The 20,845-nt window shown below is 38.8% G+C and overlaps 1 protein-coding gene across 10 annotated transcripts in view; it reads right to left on the reverse strand.

Moving 5' to 3' along the window:
* The window catches only part of DLG2 (discs large MAGUK scaffold protein 2), a 1,818,644-nt gene that overhangs the window by 676,776 nt on the left and 1,121,023 nt on the right, over nucleotides 1–20,845 (reverse strand). For all 10 annotated transcript variants that reach the window (XM_078156955.1, XM_020993659.2, XM_078156957.1 and 7 more), the window contains 3 exons: nucleotides 17,138–17,274; nucleotides 6,123–6,267; nucleotides 2,572–2,710 (listed from right to left, as the gene is read on the reverse strand). In XM_078156955.1, the coding sequence (XP_078013081.1) occupies nucleotides 2,572–2,710; nucleotides 6,123–6,267; nucleotides 17,138–17,274 (421 nt within the window). The remainder of the gene's footprint in view (nucleotides 1–2,571; nucleotides 2,711–6,122; nucleotides 6,268–17,137; nucleotides 17,275–20,845) is intronic.

The following is a 20,845-nucleotide window of genomic DNA, read 5'->3' on the forward strand; positions in this document are numbered from 1 at the left end:
TCTGTGTTGGAGACAAGCTCATAATTAGCTTCTGTGGGTAGAGTGAGATGTGTTCCACCTCCCTGCCCTCTGATTGGTTGACCCTGTAGGGTTAGGCTACAGATTCTTTGGGGTCATGCTGTGGTCCCCGTTTTGAAGATCAATGTGCTAAATAATCTCCAAAGTCACTTCTAATGCCAACATTCTGGGACAGGTGTATTGGCAATAGGCTGTGGACAAATGAGTTGGAAATGTTAAAGGGTACTCAGAGGACACATTTTCCTTTCCCAAAACAGACTCAAAAGCAGTCAGACACTCAGACCAATCTCTAGATATAGAGTGATTGCTATATTTGTACACTAACTGAACTGCCCATAACAAGTATTAAGTATCTTCAGTGTTAAAATCACGATGTTAGTGTTGAGATAGTGATGGCTTCCCAACAAAGCCATAGCTGGGGATTCCAGAACCTGGGGCAAATTAGCTGGTGATGGAAATGGGATAGGGTTGGGAAACAGAGACAACCTCAAACTAGCAAACGCCACTATTGTCACTGATCTGATGTGTCCAATGTGGTTGGGTCCTCAAGCCAAGCAGCTTGAGCAGTTTACCCTGGTTGGTTGCTGTTACACTGATGAAGTGGTCCAAGAAGGGATCCCAGGAGAAGAAAATGATGGCATAAAGACTCTCAGGAGGAGGAAGCCTAGATCAACCCCACTCCCCTACACACACACACACACAACACTCTCTCTCTCTCTCTCTCTCTCTCTCTCTCTCTCTCTCTCTCTCTCTCTCTCTCTCTCTCTCTCTCTCTCTCTCTCTCTCTGTCTCTCTTTCTCTCTCTCTCTCTCTCTCTCTCTCTCTCTCTCCTAATGTAATTGGGAGGTGTGTCCTTTCCATGGCCTCACCTTCATAGTCTTCTGCTAGCCCCAAGCCACATGGCACATGACTGCTAAGATAAAGTGCCCTCCTAAGTAGCAGTGCCCTAGAGCCTAGCCCCAGTGACCCATTGTGAGCTATGACTCTTATTTCCAGGAAGTGAGATTATTTAGGGAGAGAGTTATGCAAAGAATTGCCTCAGTCAAAAGTAGGCAGTATTTTCCCAATATCCACAGGGCTATAGGATAGCAGGTCCCACTGGCTATTATTTCCTTCTTTCTCATAATTATTTTACATTCATTTTGTATAAGTTATATATATATATATATATATATATATATATATATATATATATATATACACATGTTGTCTGACTCAATGAAATGCAAGATCCTTGAGGGCAGGGTTTTCCTTTTGTCTTTATCTTCCCAAGGATTAGGATACTGACACATACTAAGAGTTAATAAAACTGACATCAGAAGAACACGGTTTTTTATGACCTAATATTATAAAATTTTTTCCACCTGGGAGAGAGGAAAAAAAAGAAATTTACATGATAACCTAATCATATATTTAAAAGGAATAGCAAGTTGTATGTAATAGATTTGCAATTTCACGTGCAATCATCTTTTTTATTATATCGTGTTATGGAAATGCTTATTTTATTCCATAAATTAAAAAAAATAAACAAAATTAAAATTTTTTAAAAAAATAAGAGCACAGGTTCTAGAAGTGGAAGGTACCTAAGAGATCACCTAGGCAGTGGTGTCACTGAAATAGAAACAGAGCCCTGTGAGCCACATATTAACTTAGGAATACTAAGCATATTAACTTAGAAAACCACAAATTAACATTATCTATGTCGTACTTATTTTTATTGATTTTGTAACATTTCCTAATAACATTTTATTCTAGTTCTGCACTGGGGAGTTTTGCTGGCTGCTTGTGGCCTGTGGGCATCAAGTTTGACCCCTCTGCTCACCAACTCTCCTCCCTCCCACCAAATATATACTTTACAGAGGAGGAAATTGAGGTCAAGAGAATTTAAATCAGGTCATACAGCTAATAAATAGCCAAGCCAGAACTGGAACCCTGGGTATTTCAATGTTCTTTCTACTAAATCATTCTGCAACTAAATTGATTGCTTCCCATCCTGATACCATCCCTACATGCAGGGTTGGTTTGTACCCTTTATCCTAAAACTGTAGTGGCCAGAGGCTGTTTGTCCCCAAACAAACTTGACCCCATTCTGTATCTCCTTGGGACTGTGGCATCATCTTTTCATACTTTTGCTATTGGGCTATTACTGTCATATTTTATAGGATGCTATATGTGGATGGTATACCTGAGTGGTTGGGTAGCACAGTAGATAGGGTGCCAGGCCTGAAGCCAGGAAGACTCATCTTTGTGAGTTCAAATCTGGCCTCAGGCACTTATTAGCTGTGTGACCCTGGGCAAGTCACTTAACCCTGTCTGTCTCAGTTCTCATCTGTAAAATGAGCTAGAGAGAAAAATGGCAAATAACTCCAGTACCTTTACCAGGAAAGCCCCAGAAGGAGTCACAAAGAGTTGGACATGACTGAAACATCACATAATACCTGAGTAGCACTCAGATCCTCCAAAGCATGGCACACAATAGCTAACATCTTAGGCAATGTCACCATCTTTATGGCAATGATCATAAAACATAGTTAAGCAATAAGGATGACTGACCTGGTGTAGTCGTCCTCAACAAGCATGTGCTTTGGAATTGGTGAGTACCTTCCAGGAGAGATGGGTGGCAGGGAAGATTTGTACTCTAAAGTGCCATTGTTGCCAGAGAGAATGTGATTTTCCATTGGTGGAGAATAAGCTAGTAGGAGAAAAGAGAACAAAATTTTGATTCAGTTTAACTCAACATATGCTCCCTTAGATGCCAAGGGGGTATGTTAAAAATAGAAAGGCTGTAATGCCCACTGCAGACAATAGTAGCCAAATAGGAATGTTGAGTTTAGAGTGTATTGCATTTAATATACACAAGCAAATGGTGACCTTTATGGTTGGCAACATATAATAATGGGGGTATCTACAAAGCAAGTTAGCATAATTAAGAGAAGGGAAACAGTTGGAAGGGATAAACAGTGCACACGTTTTCAAGGCAATGATTAATTTTCTATTGAAATGGAAATGTTAACTTTCTAATTGTAGATCCAGTCATTCTTTTCAAATGATTAATATCTAACCATCAAAAGCAAAATGCTACTGGGAAAAGGTCCACTCAGCATGAAATTCTTCTTTCACCCCAAAATAGTCTTGTACTTTTAGTCATGGAACATTACAGTTTTCAAGGATTCAAAGTCAAGTATCACTCTAACAGCAAAGGAGAGAGACAGAAATGGTGGCTGTAGGAAGTCTGCACTACTTTAAAAAACAGGATTCTATAAAGGACATGTGGTGTACCAAGTGTCATCAAAGAAAGGTATGATTGAAAAAGAAGATGAGCTGGTCATAGTATGAGATTGGAGGATAACTGATGGAATGGCCCATGTATTCTACTGGAGTTATGATATTCTAGCATTTAAAACACGTGCATTTATTAACCAGGGAACTCCCTACTCTGCAACTGCCTCCATTTTATAAGCAAGTAAGCAAGAGGTAGCTCTAAGCCATGACAGTACAAACCAGCCAATTCATATCCATTTGATGAGATGCAACTAAATTTTCAACAACGGCTCATTCTCTAGTAAGTTCATCCAGTTAATCAAGAAATTCATCTGATCAAACCACTACACTCTTTTTTTTCCTTTAAATTTTATTAATGTATTTTGATTTATCAACAATCACTTCCATATGCTTTCGAGTTGAAAATTTTACTCCCCCTTCCTCTCCCTGACCCTCCCTGAGATGGTGCACAATCTGATATAGGCTTCACATTTACATTCGTATTAAACATATTTTCACATTAGCGAAGTTGTAAGTAAAAATTAAAACCAATATGAGGAACCATCAGGAAGATGAAATAAAACTCAACAGAAGGTAAAAATAAGTGATAGCGATTCAACTTCCACAGTTCTTTCTTTGGATGTGGATAGCATTTTCCATCCCAAGGCCTCTGGACATGTCTGAGATTCTTGTAATGCTGAGAAGAAACCACTATACTCTTTAAAAAATACAACTGAAACATTTTCCTCATTGTTTAATGTTGCACTGTAAGCAACTACTAACTGTGTTTAATCCTAGTTCTGGCGAGGCTCCCCACTTCATGATTTCAGGATCATAGATTTAGAGAATAGATATAGACCTAGAAAAGATATCAGAGGTCATCTTAGAGGCCAAAAATATAGTGAATAGAGACTTGACTTGAATTAAAAAAAATTTTAGATTCAAACTTGACTGACTTACTAACTGGGTGCCCCTGGATAAGTCACTTAAATCTGGGCCTCAGTTTCTACATATGTAGAATGGAAATTAAAAAAAAAAAGCCTACCTCACAGGATTGTTGTGAGGATTAATTGCAACAATACATGAAAAACACCTTGTGAACTTTAAAATGTTATATAAAGTTAGCAATTACTATCTAGTCTAACCCCTTTATTTTACAAGGGCCACAAATTTTTTAATTTTAGTCTGTTTTTCAATTAATATTCATCTATTTTCCCTCCTTATTACCCCCATAAATTTAACAGAAAAAAGAAGAAACAAAACTCAAATAACAAATACATATATAGTCAAACAAAACAAATTCTCACCTTGTCTATGTCAAACATATGTCTTATTCTGTATCTTGAATCCACCACTTTTTTGACAGGAAGTGGGAAGCACAGATTAACATTAATCCTTCCCAAAGAGTTTAAATATCTTGCTTGACATCATATAGGTGAATACCATAACCAAGAATTGAACTCTAGTCCTCTGTGTCCCAATTCAATAACCTTCCAACTATACAGTGCTGTCACCTGATGACTATTTCCCACAAACACCTTAGTTTTTATATTTCTGAATAATTTTTTCCAGACTCTATTCTGTCCTTATTTCCCCAGCACTGACCATAGATGATGTTCTTGAAGTGAGTCATGGCTTTATTTATTTATTTTGTAAATGCTTTCTTTCAGAAATATTTTGACTCCCTTACGGACAACTGTTAAAAATTCATTCATATTGGAAAATACTAAGCAGGAAGACTATCTTTATAATGGGTACACTAACTAAGGTAAAGTGGTTTTCAGCTTCATTCCTGGTTCAAAAAGAATCACATGTCCTTTGGAAGTAGTCTTGGAATCTTCATTAAAAAACAAACAACCAAACAAACCAATATCTGACTTAATGGGCAGGTAACGAGTCAGCCCTTATATTTCTCTTTAGAGAGCTATCCCAGGCAGAGAGAGGTTAAAGTATTTGCTTAAGACCACAACACTAATTAATGGCATGTGGATCCACAATTAGAATGCTGAGGTTTCAGAGTCCCAGTCTCCTACTGAGATATAATGCTGCCTTTCATTTTCCAATTATTTTATCTATGGATAGCTCCAAAACTATTTTTGAAGTATGATATTAGAAGGGCAGAATAGGTTTATACCTAGTCACAGAAGATGCAGCATCCATCAGCTGAGGCCCTGAGTGACCTTTCAAAGAATTCAGACAATGGCCTGCCCCAAAAGTAGCTGCTGGCTTCCTGAGGCCCGAGCCTGTTAAGAGTGCCAGCACTCCTCCCACTTCCATAGCCATAGTCGATGCCATTTTTTTCTCTCTTGCGAATGAAAAGTGAGTTCAGAGGAAAATGGTAGCTCTGAGATCGAGGATCAAAGGCAGTGATTTAAAAGTTCAAATCCAACACCTCCCTTGGGGTTGTTTTCTCACATGATTAGAATGTCCCATTTTTTGGGGCCATGCATCCTTTTTTCCAGCATAATGCTACCCTGATCTTACCTCAAAAGACATTAGGATTTTTCTCTCAGGAGACATTAATCATGTCTTTTGGCACTTGAGAAATACCAATTTAAAAATATGGGTACAAAAAAAATTACTAAAATCACACCATATTACACAGCATACTAAGCATTTCCAATACAATGATCAAAGAGGAAATGCTAAGGGTCCTCATCTGTTACCTTCCTCATCTCCTCAAGAGACATAGGTCTTAGAAGGCAGCTAGGTAGGGAGCTGGAGTGGACTTTTGTCTGGCTGAAAAAGGGTGATGATCTAGGGTGGTTAAGGTTGTGCATCATTCCAATTCAGGCAAGGTAGGAAGCTGATGGAATGACCACTGTTGAGAGGATGGTACTTACAGTGAGTAATATCAGGTGGGCCATAAGGATCTGTCATATAAATGGTGGTTGGTTTGCCAACTTTTAGATAAACTACATCTGAAGTGTTCTTCAATATCGCTACAGCTTCTTCATGTGTGACTTCTTCTAGACTGTAGTTATTTACCTTGAAGAAAAGGAAAAAAAAGTCCTCAGTAAAATTAGAATTAGTCTGAGCAGAACAATTTATACAATAACAATACCATAAAGATAAACAATTTGGAAAGACTTCAGAATTCTAATTAATCCAATGAACAATTTTGTTTTCAGAGGAGCAATAATAAAACATCTATCTATCTATCTATCTATCTATCTATCTATCTATCTATCTATCCATCCATCTGTATGTATATATACATATATATATATATATATATATATTTATATAATATGTATGTATATGTATGTGTGTGTGTGAAATTTTCAGAGATGGCCAGTATAGGAATTTGTTTTTCATACTTGTCATATAAATGGTGGCTGGTTTCCCAACTTTTAGATAAATTATACATGAAATGTTCTTCAAAATTGGCATAGCTTCTTCACATGTTTTGTTTGTCTTACTTTTTTGATGTAGGGAAGGGGAGGAAGGAGAAGGGAGTGGAATGGAATAAGCATTTATTTAGTTAGTGCCTACTATGTTCCAGGCACTGTGTGAAGCACTTCACAAATATTATCTTATTTGATGGTGGGTGGGATAGAAGGTACATTTTTATTCATTGAAAAAAAACACATTGAATGGAAGAAAAAAGAATTAAGGCCATTGGATACAGTATTCTAGTTATGCAAAACAGCTACAGAAGATGTTCATGAATGTGACCTGAAACAGATGACTCAGATTTCCATAGCATGAAAACAGTAATTAGAAGAGAATAGATGAGTTCGTGATACTGACTAATAAATATAAAATCAATTTTATGCTCTAATCAAATTGGACTGGCTTCTTATCTTGAACTACCCTGATTTATCATGCCTCTTTGTTCCCTGTAGGTCACTAGGCCCAAAAGATTGTCCTTCCTTCTCATCAGTGATTGAATTTCTGCTGATGATATAAAGCACACAGCTCAAAATGTTGGCTTCTCCACAAAGTTCTTCTGATCTTCCTCAATCAAATCTAGTGACATGTCATTCCCTCCACTTCATCAATATCATAGGATCTAGTTCTAGAACTGGAAGGGACCTCAGAAGACATCTCCCTCATTAGTGCCCAGAGACACTAAATGACTTAAATGAGGTCACAAAGGTAGTGTCAGAAATGGGATACGAACTCAGGTCCTCAGAATCCAGAGTCATCACTCTTTCCACCAGAGATGGAGACGATGAAGGAGCTATCCCCTTGAATTTTAAATAGTATTGTTCTTTTCATCAGTGCATATTTTAGTTGTCTGTGTTGGTTTTTTAGCCCATTATCAGACTAGAAGCTCTATGAGGGCACTTGACATAGTGAAGAGTGTGTTAGACTGGAATCAACAAAATTTGGGTAAAAATTTCACTTCTGGTCTTTGGTAGCTATGCACATTCCTTAGCCTCTCTAGGCCTCAGTTTCTTCATCTGTAAAATGACTGAGTTGGACTCAGTGGCCACTGTGGAACTCTCCAACCTCCAAATTGATGAACTTACGATTCTCTGAATTGGTGACCTATTTCACTGAGTTGTTGTGAAGCTCTTATGAGACAATTTTTATAAGTTCCTTTTTAAAAATTGGCTATCATTATCTAAACTTTACCTTTTCCTCATTCCCTAGCAATGCTCTGTGAACAGCAGGCACTTCATAAAGTTTGTGTTACTCTCTCGGCTTATTCTCCTCTTCCACATGGCAGCCCTTCAAACACTTGAAGGCACCTATTATCCCCTTCAAGCCTTCTTTTCTTAGGGAGCAGATGGAAGGGGTGTTCACTCTGAGAGGAATCATCAGAGGTGGCTCCAAATATGTGACCACAGTTGTCAGAACAGCCAGCACAGGAAGGACAAGAGAGAAAAGACTTCTTGCCTTCACAGAGCGGATTGACAGGTGAATAGATAAGAACCCCACTGCCAAATAACTAGCGGGATTGAATGAAAAGCAGCCCTAACTTCAGTAGGCTCTTGACAATGTTTTATCATCTCATCATCTCATCCTCAATGTTAGGAGAGGGAGGGAAGTGTGCCATTCACGAAACTGTCAGCAAATGACAGCGATGTGTGCAGACTGATTAAACCCTACCCTCTTCTGTCTTTCAGATGGGCAGGACAAGATCCCTAGTATCATCACCTTGAAAATTGTTAGGAATTCGACACTTGCTTCACTGGATTGGAAAAGTCAGAAAAGTGTGTTAGGATAGGTGAGAGGGGAGAAGAGATGGAACAAGAATGGGGATTCCATGTCAATTCAGCCAACATCCATAAAGTGTCTGCTGCATACAGAATCTTGTGTACTGGGAGAGATACCGAAGTAAAAAAAATAAGGTATAACGCCTGCTCACAAGGAGCTTATAAACTAGTAAGAAATTTGGACAGGCTGGCAACTATAATACAACCATGGGGTAGCTAGATGGCTCAGTGAATAGACTGCTGGACCTGCAGCCAGGAAGACCTGAGTTCAAATTTCACCTTAAATACTTACTATAGCCAGGCAAGTTATTTAGCTTCTCTCAATATTAGTTTCTTCATCAGTTAAATGGGTACAATAATGGTTCTCACCTCACAGAATTACTTTAAGAATCCAATGAGATGACACATGTAAAGGGCTCTGCAAACTTTAAAGTATAACATAAATGCTAGCGACCAGGTTTTATATATTAAAATTACACCATAATTATTTAAGGGAATTTATATGAGGTGTTGTTCAAGGTGAAAGAGGGCAGATAATTAGTGACTATGGAGATCACAGAAGCTTGGAGAAAGGTGACATTTTAGCTGAGTTTTGACAGGCTGTTAAGCAGCAGAGATCAATCAACAGAAATAGATTAATCATCAGTTATGTGTCAGAAACTGTGCTAGGCACTGGGGACACAGATGAACGTGAAACAGTCCCTGCCCTCAAGAAGTTTATAGTGTAGAGAAGAAGAAAACATACACGTTATCAGTCTATATATAATACATAAAAAATACAAATTAATTTTGAGGGAGGTGGAGAGGAGAGGGAAGAGAATAAGCATTTTTTAAATGCCTACTATGTGTCAAGCACTGTGCTAAGCATTTTATATTATCTCATTTGAGAGGTATCAGGAAAGGCTTCATGCAGAAGCAGTGCTCAAACTGTGTATTAAAGGGGAAAACAGAGTATTGAAGGGAAAAAAAGGGATTCTAAGAGGCAATGATGAGAAGGTGTGCTTTTCCAGGCGTAGGACACAACCTGTACAAAGACAAAGGGACAGGAGATGCAATGTTATAGGTAAAGAATGGTTATGAAAAAAAAGGCTAGTTCGGCTGATCTCAGAATTTGTGGGGGGAAATAATGAATGATAAGTCTATAAGGGGTCAAGTTATAAAGAGATTATTAAAGCCAAACACAGAACTTATATTTGATCTATAATGCAATAGGAAGCCAGCCATTTGCATTTGTGGAATAGAGGAGTCAGATAGAGTTAGATCCAGGCTTTATTCAAGTTGTTTTGGCAGTTATGTGGAAGATGGACTGCAGAAGGGAGATACTTGAGGCAGGGAGACCAAAGTAGGAGGTGAGATGGTATAGTGGGAAGGGTGCTGAAGTCTACTGAGCTGGATTGGAGGCTCAACTCTTATATTTACCATCTGGAAAATTTTGGGAAGTCACTTAACCTGTCTGACCCTCAGTTTCTTCTTCATAGGCCAAAGGGAGTTGGTAGTACTTAGGACAGTACTTACAGGGCAATGAGGAGAAAATGACTATTAATGTGTTATTCATTATTGTGATTAAAAGTATTGGGAGGGAATATTCTTGAAATTAAAAAAAAATTCAAAGACGATTAATGTTTTTCACTGAGTGATTCAAACATTCCATAATTTGACTAGCTTCAGTCAGGGATTGCCTAGTGGCTTTGTAGAAACATTAAAAACAAAATTTAAAAAAAGTGACTGATATGTGCTTTTGTGGTGATGTCCACCAACTTGTTTTGTTTTCCAGAAAGTATATTCCTTGGTGAAAATCTTCCGTGTGCATTTCCTGGGAACATCTGTGAGCTATTGAGTTTAATTAGGATACTGCCGATGAGGCTTATATCTGGTCTTTTGAAAGCTCTAGAATAGTATAGGAGCTCTCCCAAGAAGCCTTCTTTTGTGCTGAAGTCTTCAAATTGTATTTCACAAAAGTAGGTCTGTTTGGGTTAATTATGTGTGTGCATTATCCTATGAACTCTCAAGACAATGGGGCTACAGCTGGTGTTGACTGATTGTCTGAAGAGAGGGTGCAGCTGATGACTCTTGTGATTGTTACTTCCACTGAATCAAGGACCATAGAATGTTTGAGCTTGGAGGGGCCTTTACAGACCATTTCAGCACCTCCTCTCCCTCCCACTTTACTGAAGAGGTGACTAAAGCCCAGAGATGGAGGGTGACTTGCCCAAGGTAATACAGCTATGTAGCGTCTAAGCAGAAGGACTCAAACACAAGTCTCTTGATTCTCAATCTAGTGTTCTTGCCTTAACTTACAGGGACCATCTATTTGGACCCCCTCATTTTACAAAGAAAGTGGGGCCTAGAGAGATAAAGTGAGTTTCTTGAGGCCTCCCAGGCAATGGAGAGTGGAGCTAGAATTTAAACGCAGATTGAATTCCAAGTCATCCAACCAAGTACTCTTTCCAGGGTGAATGCTACATTGCACCGATTTTGTTTGGCACTGACTATCTGTGATACATGGTGAGGGCCGAGCAGTCAGCTCTCCACTTCAGAATGCAATCCTGAGACTCTGAGGGAGGTGTTGTATGGTGGGCATAGCACATCACATGGATGGTGGTCTCCTCATATTAGCAAAGAGAACAGAGCACAAGGAAAGCTGTTGATGACATGACTCAGAGAGAAGATGAAATGCCACCATGAGCTCGGGGGAGTAGGGCGAACTCCAGATGAACAAGAAGGTGCCAGGGGATGTGCTGGCCAACTCAGGATAAATTAGGGTGTGTGGGAGTTGAAACTAGTGCCTGGCGAATGAACACAATAGAACAGAGGTACAGAGTGGTGTGGAGGAGGGCGGTGGTGGTGGGAAAGGAATAGAAGTACTTGCCATAAGCAGCAAAATAAGCAGATGATGGATATGAGGAGATGAATCTGCAGGCAACGATATCAGGACTGGAGGCAAACCAGAAAATGCATTAGGGAGCAGGAAGCAGGTTGGAAAGGGAAACTAAACTGTAATTTGAGAAACTACCGGGCCCCATAAAATGTCAGGGACGACTTTGTATTGTGTCTTTGTAGCCCTAGTGCTCGGGAGAGTGCCTGATAAAACCCATCCCCACTTAGGATAGTTCTAAATTTTAGGAAGCATTTTCTTATAATTGTATTTATTCACTGTATATACAGTATTCTATATATACTTACATGTTTTGTATATACTGCATATTATTTATTGTATGTCTATATACATGCATATATACATATGTACATATATATATACACAGAAAGAATATGTGCAAAGAATAAATATATAGTTTTTATAGAATATATATGATTGTAATACATAATATGTACTTATATGTACACACACACACACACACACACACACACAGAGTTGGGAAGTCACTTAACCTGTCTGACCCTCAGTTTCTTCTTCATAGGCCAAAGGGGGTACTTAGGACAGTACTTACAGGGCAATTAGGAGAAAATGACTATTATTGTGTTATTCATTATTGTGATTAAAAGTGTTGAGAGGGAATATTCTTGAAATTTTGAAAAAAAAACAATTCAAGGAGGATTAATGTTTTTCACTGAGTGATTTAAACATTCCATAATTTGACTAGCTTTGGTCAGGGATTGCTAGTGGCTTTGTAGAAACATTAAAAAAAAATGACTGATATGTGCTTTTGTGGTGATGTCCACCAACTTGTTTTATTTTCCAGAAATTCCACACTTGTTTTCTCCTCATACAGGCTCCTTGAGACTAGGAATGAGCTAATAAATGATTGTTGAATTAAAACTTTTTGACCTTATCAATAAAAATAACCAAAGCTTGCATTTATTTGTTTATTTGTGGTTGTATTGATGTAGGAAACTCCTAGAACATATGTGGACTTTTATGTTGTTCTTCCTATGGCATTTGCTACAACATCATAGATTCAGAGGCAGAAGGGACCTTGAGCCATCACAGAATTTCAGAGTTGGAAGGCAATTCAGGGCCCATCTAGTCCACCCCATACTCCCACTCCCTAAACTAAATAATTCTTTTTAAAACATACCCAACAAGCATTTTTCCAGCCTTGCTCAGAAGTCCTCCAATGAAGGAGAAGTCTCCTTTAGAGGCAGCCCATTCCACTTTTGGATATCTCTTGTTTTTTAAGAAATTGTTTCCCTTTTTTTGTAGACTATATTTATTCTCCCTATATGTATGTCTGTATGGACTTTTAAGCTTTAGTAGCTGAAAATGCACTAAGACTTGTGGAATGTACTATATACTCGTTCTCTCCTTCATTAAGAATGTAAACTCCTTGAGAATAAGGATTGTTTGGCGCTTTGTGTTTTCATCCCCAGCACCATGCACAGTTCCTGACACGTAGCAGTTACTTTCTTATTACTTGTTGATTAATTAGTCGACTATATCAATCTTGAATTTGTCTCTTGGCAACTCTCACTCACTGCTCCTTGTTCTATCTTCTGGGGCCAAACAGAACATGCCTCATCCTTCCTCCACATGCCATCCCTTCCTACATTGGCAGAGAGCTATGAGTGGCATCCTGGTTTAGTGGATAGAATGTTGGACATGGAAAAATGAAGACGAGTTCATCGCTTGCCTCAGGTACTTAATAGGTAGTTAACCACAGAAAAATCATTTAACCTCACAATGTGAGCATGTAGTACCCACGACATAGGTTTCTTGTGAGAAGATATTTAAAACACTTTGCAAACTTTTGAAGCTTTTTAAACATCAGCTGCTGTAATTTTACAGGTGAGAAAAATGAGGCCTTAAGAGGGGAGCTGATCTGCCTGTGGTCACATAGCCGACAGAGCCAAAACTGGAACCCAGGTCGTTCCACTTCAAATCTGGTATTCTTTGTATTAATGCCAGTAACATTCACATACCACTTTAAGGTCTGTAAAGCATTTTACCATTCTTTTACATTTTGATCCCTATGAGATAGGCACTATTATTGTCCCCATTTTACCTATGAAAGTGACTTGCCCAGGACCACACAGTCAGCATGGTCAGAGACAAGTACATGGAAGGACAGCCGAGAGGTAGGGGATTTAATGTGCTAAAGCTGGCCACTCAGAATGTGTCTGCTAAGGCATTCTGGGTTCAGAATCAAGGAATATCCAAACCAGTATGAAATCACTGAGGGTTTGAAGCATGGGAGAAGGGTATGATGTAAACAGCTTTAGAAAAAGAATAATTCAGAAGGACCCAGCTGGTGATTCAAAGGAGTTAGATAATCTGTACTCCCTTGCTCCAAGGGAAGGGGAAGGGAAAGATGAGGATGGCATGTAGCAAGAGGGGAAACATAATGCGTTTTGTGCTTTGAAGAAAGAGAACTCATCTTCCTTTTGTTTCCAGCAATCTGTCTTTCAGAAACTTCTAGTCATTTATTTTTCTCTCACACAATATGCACTGAATCATTTCTTTTCAAACCTTGCCTGATCTTCCAAACTTGGCACCTACCCCGAGGGCAGGGCTATTTTTTTCCTGTCTTACATAAGACAAGCGATCTGTTCCTGTTCCAGGTGCATTTTTTATACCATGTTTTAAATTTAAGACATTTAAGGATTATGTCTTAGTTATTTTGGGGGGAAAAATAGTTACCTTGACAATGAATGTCAAGAAAAACTGTAAAAGAGGGTAAGCTGTTAGCATGGAGCCAGGAAACATTTTTGACAGATTTACAGTGGTTTTATTATTATTGTTGTTATTTTAAAATGTGAAACTCAAGCCAGAATTCTAAATAGAGCTACAAAAAGTCAACCCACAATACTTAGCATGATACTGCATTTTGTAACAGGTAGGGAACAGTGTACCAACTAGATGACAACAAGAAATTAATATAAAGAGCAGGAGGGCTCAAGGTCACAGCGCGAGAAGTCAAAGGGCATTGAGCTAAAAGGCCCTAGTTCAACTCATTCATTTTACAAGCGAGGAAGCCACGGCCTCGAGAGGGAGCGTGACTTGTCAAGATCTGAAAATATATTCTGATAATGCATTCCCAAACAATCCCAGTGATTAAGGAGAGGCAAAAGCATCAGGAGAAACCAACAGGGGCTTTCCAAGGAACTCTGATAGGTAAACATACGTGAAAAGCACAGCACAGGACAAAGACAAAGAGGAGGGGGAATAAGGATTTATGCAGCACTTACTATGTGCTAAGCATTTTAAGAGCCTTACAGATATGATTTACTTAGCGCAGTGCCTCATCACGTTAACTCTCTTAGTTGCCCCTCCCCTCAAAGCCTTCCTTTAGAGAGGGCTGAGAACTTTCCAGGTAACTCGATTTTCCATCAGCCGCTCTGCTTGGTTGCCCCTGCAATGGGTCCCCTCTGATTGCTCTTCCCCTCTCTCCACAATTCCTGGAACACAGTAGGTGCTAAATAAATGTTTACTGAATTGAATTGATTTAATTTTGTTTTTAATTGATTAAATTTTACAACAATTCTGGGAGGTAGATGTTACTGAGTCCCATTTTACAGTTGAAGAAACTGAGGCAGACACAGATTGAGTGATTTGCTGTAGCTCACACAACCAGGAAGTGTCTGAGGCTGGATTTGAATTCAGGTCTTTCTGATCGCAACCTAGCTGCCTTTAGATGGGACATAACACACACAACGATGCCAGGAAAGCTGACGCCCTCCATTGAGCCAAGGCTTGTGAAAAAAATTCTAGATAAGACAAAGTGTGTGTGTGTGTGTGTGTGTGTGTGTAAGATATGGTCAGAGCAATAAGAAAAGGAAGGGATAAGGTCACTATTTGGGGCTTCTACTGTAATGCTCACAGATAATAATGGTAATAACAACTCATCAAAGCTCATTCATTATATCTCTATGAAATGGATAGTGAGACTATTTTTAGCACCATTTTGCAGGTGAAGAAACTGAGGTATCAGGCAATTAAATGATGTGTCCTCAGTCACATGGCTATTATGTGTCAGAACCAAGATTTGAGGCCACGGACCTTTTTCTATATTAAGCACATTATCGTTTTATCCTACTGTCGTCTCTCAGAGACAAAGAATTAGCCATTAAAATTTTTTTCTGATGATACGTGAGAGTTCAAATAAATGATATTTACATGAATGTTTTGCCTTTGTGTCACATATGGGAAATTTAATTTTCGCCATGGAAACTGAAATGAGGCTTGAAATAACGGTATATCATATACATGGTTGAAGAAATTAGGGATGTTTACCCTGAGGAAGAAAAGACTTGGGAGACAGGGACATAATTTTTACTGTGAAGGGTTAGAGGCAGCTAGGGGGTAGAGGAATAGAGTTCTGAGCCTGAAGTCAGGAACATCTGAGTTCAAATCTAGCCTCAGACATTTTACTAGCTCTATGTCCCTGAGCAAGTCTGTTTGCCTCAGTTTCTTCTACTGTAAAATTAGGATAATAATAGTACTTACCTCCCAGGTTGTTGTGAGGATAAAATGAGAAAATATTTGTAAATCACAGTACACAGTGACTGGCACCTAGGAGGTGTTACATAGATGCTTATCCTCCATTCTCACCTCCCTTATGTGTAGAAGAAATTTACTCCACCTGGATCAATTGGTGGAAATTCTAAGATGATAGAAGTTAACTTCCAGAAAGAGCTTTCTGACAGTTAGATTTATCTAAACAAAGCGATGGGCTGCTTTTGAAAGCTTTGAATTCGCCATTGTTATAGGTGTACAAATGGAAGCCTCATTACCTCCCCTATTGTAACAAGAGAACTCAGTAAAGAGGTATAACACATAACCTATAAGGAACCTTTCAATTCTAAAGTTCTGTGACTGGTCATGTGTTAGGGGATGATGTAGATGTTGAGAGTAATTCCACTGCCTAAACATGCCCCATGCTTCCCACCTCCATATCTTTGCTCACACCATGTAGCAGGTCTGGCATTTCTGTCCTGCCTCCATTTTCCTACTGTTTGAAATCCTTCCCATTCTTCAACATAAAATGCCCGAATGTGACTTCCTCTATATCTCTTTCCAATCTTCCCAGGTAGAAGTAAGGCTCAGAGTGGTATGGTAGAAAGAGTGCATCAAGGAAGGTATGAATTAGGATTCTGGTTTTGTCCCTTACTAATTGTGTAACCTTTAGCAAATCAGTTTCTTTTTCAGAGCCTTAATTTCAGAGTTATAAAACGAGAATAATAATACATATACAACTTCTCTCATAGGTGGCTGAAATACTTAACTCACAGGGTGAAAATATTTGGTAAAATTTAAAGCTTAAGAAAAGTCTCCCTCTTTTGGACTCTGTTATTCATATAAAGTGAAACATCAACATAAAGCTTGAATCTTATATAAGACCAATGGTAACTTTGACTTCAATTTTTTTTTAAATACAAAAACTCAGACAGCTTAATGGAATTATAAAACTAAAGTTGGATTTGTCCTTAGAGGCCAGATCTAGACTAATCTGTTCTCTTGACAGATGACGAAACTGAGGCCTAGGGGAGTTAAGTGACTTGCCTCACCGAGAAGGAGCATCAGAGGTAATGTTTGAAGCCAGGTTCTCTGATTACAGAGAAAGTACTCTTCACAAAATGTCATGTTGTCTTACATTATCCAACTGTCCAATATAGGCTTCCCATGCTCCATCCTACTATTCTCAGCTGTTTTAATCTTCATAGTTCCAAATAAGGACAATCTGCAAAGCCAGGATTTCCTAGGTATATAAATGCCTGCTTGTAGTCATGCTCACCATTAGTAGTCTGTCTCCTACTTGCAAACGTCCGTCTTTCTGTGCTGCGCCTCCATCTATGATTTTAGTAACATAAATACTGTTGTCTCCAGGGATGTGTTGATTGCCCACACCTCCTGCGATACTGAAGCCTAGACCTATGGGAGGAAAAAGACAGAAGAAAAGACCTTTTATGCAGTGTTTATTTAATAAAAACAATGTAATTCTTTGACAGTTTTCTGAAATGGTTGCACATCCATTATGGTGTTTTTCCAATAATGGGCATTCTACTAGGCTCTTTTCCCCTCTTCCTTTACTTCAAGTAGTTGAGGATTTGTGATGGCTACTCCTAATGAGACCAAGGTCAAAAGTTCAATCCTGTATGTGCCAATTAACTTTGTTATATTCTCTGGCCACAGTCTATATCCGTACCCTTAACTAATCATTTCCCAAGCCTTTCATATTGGTCCAAAGCAGGATTAGGCAAGAGGATACAGTTGGACTGCATAAATCTCTCACTTTTATTTGGAAAAGAATTCAAGGATGATCCTGCTGGTAGTGGATCAATATAGTTCTCTTCATATACAAATTAACTATGACCAATCATTATTTTTATACTTCTAAAAAGTCAAAATATGGAAATGCAGCCTTATTCTTATAGAGAAGTGATATCTGTAGTCTTAGACATTCCTGAATGAAGAACATGAAGGGAGAGAAAATATCCTAAAGCCTCTGACCATTCCTTTGCTTAGGTAAAACATTTAAGAAACAATAACATTTCTTGCTATCTGACCAGAAATGAGAACTCCCTTCTGGGGACCCAGTAGCCTGATTGATGGCTCCCTCAGTCAGCTACTCAATGTAGGCCCATCTCCAGCCATATTCTCACTAGATTTCTTGCTCTCACATGTGTTTCCTTAGTACTCATCCTTCATTCCAGTTCTGTAACCACAATCAAATCAACTCTTTCATTATCCCTGGAAAGGATATGTCAATCTCTCTCCCCCCCTATCCCCCTATCTTCTCTCCCAGCTCCACTTATCATTCCTGTAACTTTCAGAAGCAAAATACTCCCCTCCCTGTTCATCATTCCCTTATATATTTTGTCTCCCCCCATTAGAATGTAAATTTTTTGAAGGCAGGGACTATCATTGCTTTTGCATCTATATCTCCAGCATAGTACAATGTTTGGCACTTAATAAATTATTTTCATTCATTCCTTCAATGGTATTTCAAAAAGAAAAAGAGGGAAGAAATAAGGGTCCTTCAGATTTTTTCCTTCCAAAGTCACATTTTTATGTATCTCTATGTCTGTTTCCTTCTTATTATTCTTTATAGTTACTGCACTTTGCTAAATAAGCAGCTTAATGGACATTAAATGGCTATTTGTCATATACAAACTGAAACTGAGGAAAGAGGAAGAAGAAGAGGGGAAGGAAAGGAGGAAGAGAAAAGAAAAACAGAAAGAGAAGCAGGAGAAAGAAGCAGAGGGGTGAAAGAAGGATTTTGAATTGTAGAATTGATTATTTTCATAATATCACAGACAGATATGAAAACATTTAAAACAAATCTTCCTACTTTTGCATTTTATTCTGAAGTCAGAACAAAGTATAAAATTTTAAGTATCATTTTAAAAGTAACTATATAATTTTGCCAAATTATAGATAGAAAATAGTTACTCCATAGCTACAAAAACTAAGATAAGCTCTAAGTTAAAGGAATGGGTCTAATTGAATTTAAAAGCACATGAATGACAGCATTTAAAAAGTTTTTTTTTTCCTTTTTCCAAAAAAGACAGCTTCAGCACCGTATTTGCCATAAATATTTTCATTTTATTTCACAGTCACTCTAACATTTGGTAATTAACTCAAGCAAGAAGCTTGACTGCTTATCTGCATGATATATAAGACCATACATAATGATCAACACCTATTTGCATTCTAATTGATTAATAAGGCCCTGGAGAGTCAGCAAAACTAAGTGCATAGGGGACTGACCTTGGAGCCCCAAAGACCTCAGTTCAAATCAGGGTCCTGTTAAGTACTGATTGATTGATAGATAACCTCTGTGATCCAAACCTCTCTGGCATCGTCTTTATAAATAAAACACCCCAGACAATTCTCTGAAATAAGTGGCTGGTGGTACTTTTCAGGCTTGAGTTTCTTATTCCAATAAAATCACAGGTCAGGCCTCGTATTTTTTTGAAGGCCTTAATGGATCAATTTTTGCAGAGCGAAAGGTCCAAAATAAAGGGTCACATGGGACTCTGTGTCCAGATCAAAGTCATGGCTTTCTGTTCATTAAACCTGTTGTGAGGCTGCTAGTGGTGCAGTGCATATAGCCTGGGCCTGGAGTCAAGAAGACCTGAGCTCACATCCCACCTCTCCACCTCAGACACCGACTCTATATTTGAACTGGGCAAGGCTCAGAAGTGGGTCAGAAGTTGTCAGGGTCATCAGTCAGGCTGTCTGGTGACCTCCGGCCAGACAAGAAGTGTTAGAATTAAATAGGAATTGAGACCCCTCAAAATCATTTCTATGAAGATACTGTAGCTGGAACATGCTTCAGGCTTTCCCCCCTCCTTATGAATGTTTAAGTTTCTAATGTAACCCTGAACTGTAACCCTAAAATTACCAAGAATCACAAATATCCCTTGGAAAGGATGGAAAAGACTACCAGTTGATAAATATTCTCAGTCAATCAATGGAGAAGAGCAGAAGAGTTCAGGAATGTACCTGTACCCATCAGGGAGTGGGGTGAAGGAGGGATAGAGAGACAGAGACAGAGAGAGAGGAAAAGAAACAAAGAGACAGAGACAGACAGACAGACAGACAGAGAGGAGGGAGAGAGAGAGAGAGAGAGAGAGAGAGAGAGAGAGAGAGAGAGAGAGAGAGAGAGAGAGAGAGAGAGAGAGAGAGAGAGAGGAGAGAGAGGAGAAGAAAAAAGAGGAGAGACAGAGACTAAGACAGAGACAGAAAAAGGGCCTAAATCCCTCACAAGCTTGTAGTTATGCTCTTTTGCAACTTCCAGTGTGATCAGGAAACATACTAGAGTCTTTATTCTTGATCCCCATGTGGGTCACGGATACCACTTCTCTATGTGAAGCTCTAATTAGGTTAATGGTTGTCCTTTTAATGAAAATAAAATCAAACCAAACCAAACCAAACCAAACCAAAAACACCTTAGTTTTGAATCAAAGCAGTACCTAAGTTCATACTTGTACAACCTCCCAGATACAACAGAGGACTAACTGGGGCTCACTGTTGATATGATTGGGTAGCTAGGTGGTACAGCAGATTTAGAGCACTGGGCCTGGAGTCAGGAAGACCTGAGTTCAAATCCAGCCTCAGCAACTACTAACTGTGGGCAAGTTACTTAACCCTTTTTACTTCAGTTTCCTCATCTGTAAAATGAGAGGGAGAAGGAAATGACAAACCACTCCAGCATCTCTGTCAAGAAAAGGTGTCGAGGTCACAAAGAGTTGCACATGACTGAAACAACTGTTCTGACTAAAGCCATGTGAAGGAAAGGAGAATTATTATCCTTTCTCTCCATCCCTAAGTCCATCAATGATGATGGTGATGATAACAACTAACTTTCATATAATACTGACTTTTCTATAAAGTTTGAAAAGTCCTCTATGTACATCTTTTTTTTTTTTGGTGAGGCAATCGGGGTTAAGTGACTTTCCCAGGGTCACACAGCTAGTAAGTTTCAAGTATCTCAGGC

Source organism: Phascolarctos cinereus, unplaced genomic scaffold (genome assembly GCF_003287225.1).
Source record: "Phascolarctos cinereus isolate Bilbo 61053 unplaced genomic scaffold, phaCin_HiC Scaffold_726;HRSCAF=1367, whole genome shotgun sequence".
Lineage (NCBI taxonomy): Eukaryota > Metazoa > Chordata > Mammalia > Diprotodontia > Phascolarctidae > Phascolarctos > Phascolarctos cinereus.